This window comes from Pteropus vampyrus, unplaced genomic scaffold (genome assembly GCF_000151845.1).
Source record: "Pteropus vampyrus isolate Shadow unplaced genomic scaffold, Pvam_2.0 Scaffold322, whole genome shotgun sequence".
NCBI classification, from domain to species: domain Eukaryota; kingdom Metazoa; phylum Chordata; class Mammalia; order Chiroptera; family Pteropodidae; genus Pteropus; species Pteropus vampyrus.
This window is the reverse complement of record NW_011889103.1, coordinates 974062-978337: the sequence shown is the minus strand read 5'-3', so window position 1 is coordinate 978337 and position 4276 is coordinate 974062. Positions and strand designations below refer to the sequence as shown.

The 4276-nt window shown below is 42.4% G+C and overlaps 1 protein-coding gene across 1 annotated transcript in view; it reads right to left on the bottom strand.

Annotated features, from left to right (window-relative positions):
- The window catches only part of ACACB (acetyl-CoA carboxylase beta), a 105538-nt gene that overhangs the window by 67011 nt on the left and 34251 nt on the right, over nt 1-4276 (bottom strand). The window contains exon 12 of the mRNA XM_023521909.1: nt 1221-1384. Within this exon, the coding sequence (XP_023377677.1) occupies nt 1221-1384 (164 nt within the window). The remainder of the gene's footprint in view (nt 1-1220; nt 1385-4276) is intronic.

Here is a 4276-nt window from a genome sequence, read left to right as displayed (position 1 = left end):
CATGGAGAGAGTGTTTTGGAGGAAATATACCAGAGCAAGAAGAGGCATTAGAAGGTGTCCCTTTCTGGAAGAGGAGAGCTCTTACAGCATTCCTGTGTGCTTTTACAGCAATGGCCAGTCCAGATGCAGTGGAGTCAAGTAAGGTGTCAAAAGGCTGCGGTTGTGGGAGCCGAACCTGCATCTAAGAGTTAAGCCACTGCACTCAGGGTGACCAACTTGTCCCAGTTTGCTCAGGACTTTGCCAGTTTTAGCACCGAGAAATCCCAGTCCCAGGAAAACCTGGACAGTTGATCCCCCTACTGGACTCTGACAGCAGTAATAAAAAAAAAAAAAAAAAAAGCTGGATTTCTTTTTTCCCCCCTCTCAATCCTGTTGAAGTTGCTCCTGGTCATTCATTCACAGCATGGGACAACCCACAGGCCATTTCTTTTGGAATGGGCTGGGCCGGCTGACCTCCCTCCCTCTCCCTATTAATTCTTATTTGCTGAAATGCTCCCTAAGCTCCAAAGGTCTCCATTTTTTACTGAGCATCATTAAAATTAATTATTCAAAGCTGGCAAAGAAGGCCAGCTCATCAAATCACTAATCTCAATTTAATTCATGGCTAAGTGCCTTGGGCCAGAAAGATTTTAACACTTTTTAAATGAAATATCCACAATGTCTTTAGGATTTCTCCCATTAAAGGACAGTTATCTACCCACACAAGAATGCTGAATGACAAAGTGGACTGTTTTGACCTTTTTGTGCCCAGGTCAAGGCAGGAGAAAGGTAAGGTGTGTTTCAGAATTCCGGGTCCCCTTTGTCAATGTGGGTTTCTCTGGAAACTACGTATGAGATTTAGATTAAGGCGTTCCCACCCCACAATACACCTTTTAAAAAAAAAGAAAAAAGCTATAGTACTCAGCATCTTTTAAACTTTTGGAATCACTGTGAACATTCTTTGGATCTCCTTCAAGTTCAACCTATAACAAGCTCAGGAGTAATGACCTTGGTGAGGCTTCATGGAGCTCAAACACAGGAAGAGGGTAGACTTTGTTCTTGAATTCAGCACAAGGTATTTAAAACAGGGTTTGCTCTGTGATTCACTTCCCTTGATCTCCTAACTTGCTAAAGTATCTGAAGCGACAGGCTTTTAGTTTTTTAAAGGAAGAAAGGTAGAGACAGGAAGGAAGGAAGAGGGGAGGGAGGGAAGGTGAGAGAGAAGGAGAAAAGATACTGACGAAATGGCCTCTTCCCGGTTCTCTCCCCAAGAGAAACAGTGACCAAACTGAGAATCAGCAAACTCATGTAAGCCACCAGCAGCAGCCACGCTGAAATAACCCCACACATTCTTGCTGCTGCGAAAATTCAATTCCTGGACTGTTCCAGAGCTCGGCTTAAACCCCTGGAGCCAAGACAGAAAAAGCAAAATGGAAGAAATCATTACTCCAGACCTATTTTCAACAGAATTAAATTCTAGGAAAACCCCAGAATGCCTGCCACAACCAACAGGTTATTGTGATCAATGAAACATTGGTATTTCTCATCCTTAGGGGTGTAAATGTATCTGTGGGTGTATCCGCGTGAGCATGTCAATGCATGTAATTTTTACTTTAAAAACACTATTAAAAAAATAACAACCAAGTTGGGATGGGGGAAAGAGGTACAGATACAATATAGGTGAATGGTGATCATTGATGGAGCCCAGGGAAGGTACATTCTGATTTTATACTCTTGACATTGTTGACAATAAAAAAATTAAAAAGGACTGGATTTCCAATTTTGAATTATGAAAATTGCAGCATATAAAGAAACCCACTGTTAGCCTTGCTGATGCTAACACACCTAATTCCCTCACCTGTAGCCTGTCCCACTCTGAGTGTAATTTTGGTAAGCAGGGGTGGTGGTTGGGGAGGTGGATGCAGACTCTCTCTCTGGGATTAAGGCTCTTGAACTGAGTGATGGAGGCATTCTTTTTGACAGAGGTGCCTGGAGGCAAAAGATAGGGTTCTGGGAACTCCATCACCTAGTCTGATTCTCCATCCCCCTAGGCACCCGTAAACAAGCCATCATCCCTCCTAAAAATTCCCATTTTGCTGTCTATCACCGGAGCTGGTTGTTTGCTTGCAGCCAAAGATCCCAAACTAACACAGCTGCCATAGCTTAATATTCTTTAGTTAAAAGGAGGAGGGGAAAAACAAACCTCTTACTCCAAGTTTCTTGAATGTAATCATGAAACAGGTCGTGATAGACTATGGAGATGATGTGACAATCGACCATCAGTAAGCATGTAAACTGTGATAGATGCCAACTGGTTAATTTTTTTAAGGCACAAATAAGAACAAGTCACAGACAGACTCCTTACATTGGGCCAGATTGCATTGATGGTACAGCAAAAATTCACAGGACCAGAAATCCAAGGACCCAGGCTCTAGCCTGGCTGTTTGATCCAAAGATGGACGTGGCCTTTAGAGTCCATGACGGGGGTTGGCCATGGCCTCAGCAGTCCCAAGCTTGAGGCGTTAGGCAAGTTTCCCCAATCTCTTGAGGTGGAATGTGGCAAGAATAGTGCCCAGCGGCAGCAGTGTCGTGTAAGCGAGCAAAGAGATGTATGAAGGGATCTGCCCAGTGCCTGGCCCACACTGTGTGTCAATAAACCATGATTTGTCCCTTCTCACACTTCAGTTTCCCCTTCTGTAAAATGAGAAGCCTGGGAGTCTTAGCCTGGGGGTCTGTCTCACATGGGGAAATTGGAGATGGCAGAAACACAGAGCCCTCCCCACAACTTGCCTCATCTGGGTTTTCACTGGTGATTCTGGCTGCAATGACGTGGCCTCGGACGAGCGGAGGGTGGGAAGGAGTTTCAAAAGAAATAGGCGTCACCCCCCATGGTGACTCTCCGTACAAAAGTCGGATATCCTTCAGCCGGTGCAGTGGCACACCCATGGCAATCTGAAATCAAAAAATACATCCCACGACTGTCAGTCCCACGAGACCTCTGGCTCCCAAACACGGAGCACAGTGCTAGATGCAATGGAAGAGGTGCAGTGAATGAGTTCAGTTATACTGAGAACCTCATGTGTACACAACACTGCTACGTGGTGGCAGGAGAGACAAAGAAAGAAAAAGACAAAAATCTTGACTCTGCAATAGTGTCAATGAAGAGGTGACGTTCGTAAAACAACATCATATGACAAGAAAATATGTGCGTCAGATAAGATTTACAAATTTTAGTGCTACGGAAGGTGAGAAGGAAAGGTGTCCACTGGCAGAATTACAGGTTTTGTGAAGGATTCAGGGAAAGTTGGGCTAGAAGAATGAGTAAAAACCAGACAGTTACGGACACTAGCTTAGCCACATGATCATATTTAACATGCTGTGTCTTGTGATATGAACTCACAAGGGACACAACAACACTTGTGGAATCCCCCGCCAAAATGTTTAAGAGATTTTAACCAGGAAGAAACAATCAGACCAATCCAAATTGAGGGATATTCTGCCTGAACTCTTCATAAATGTCAATGTCAAGAATGAAAAACGAAGACTAAGATTAGAGACAAATGAAAAATGACAATGAATTGTAATGTGTGGTCCTTGATTGGATCTTAGATTTAAAAAAAAAAAAAAAAAACAAGCAAAAAACAACTACAAATTTGGAACCTTATTGGGACAACAGGAAAAATTTTAATGTGGGCAGTAATAGTAGATAGATATGTGGTGGCTTCAATGCTCTATTTCCCAAGTGTGATAATTTTATTGCGGTATTATTATAACAAAATGCCCTTGTTCTCAGGAGGTCCTTACACTGAAGTATTTAGAAGCAAAGTGGCATGACAAGTCAAAACATCTCTCAATAGGTTGAGCCAAAAAAAAAAAACCACTATACACACAAGTAGAGAGAAGGCAAATATAGCGAGGTGCTAATAATTGGTATATGTAAACATAGGGTACGATATTAACTTGCATTATCCTTGCAACTTTTCTAAAATATTTCAAACTAAGAAAAGAATAATATGAATTCTGGTGGAGGAAGGAAGGGAGGAAGAAAGCAAACAACAGAACAACAACAAAACTGAGTTCCTATTAATGCAAGAGTTCCTACCCCTGGGTCACAAGTTTTCAATGGGGGTGACACTTGCCCCAAGCGGGCAAACACTTGCTCTTGGGAGTGAAAAAAATCTTACTCTTTGTATGTATAAAAGCACAGATATATCGACAATACCCAAACAAATAGGGGAGGAATTAGGGGGAAAAAATGTCTAAAAAGGCTTCTTAGGGGAAAGGTGATAATAAAAAA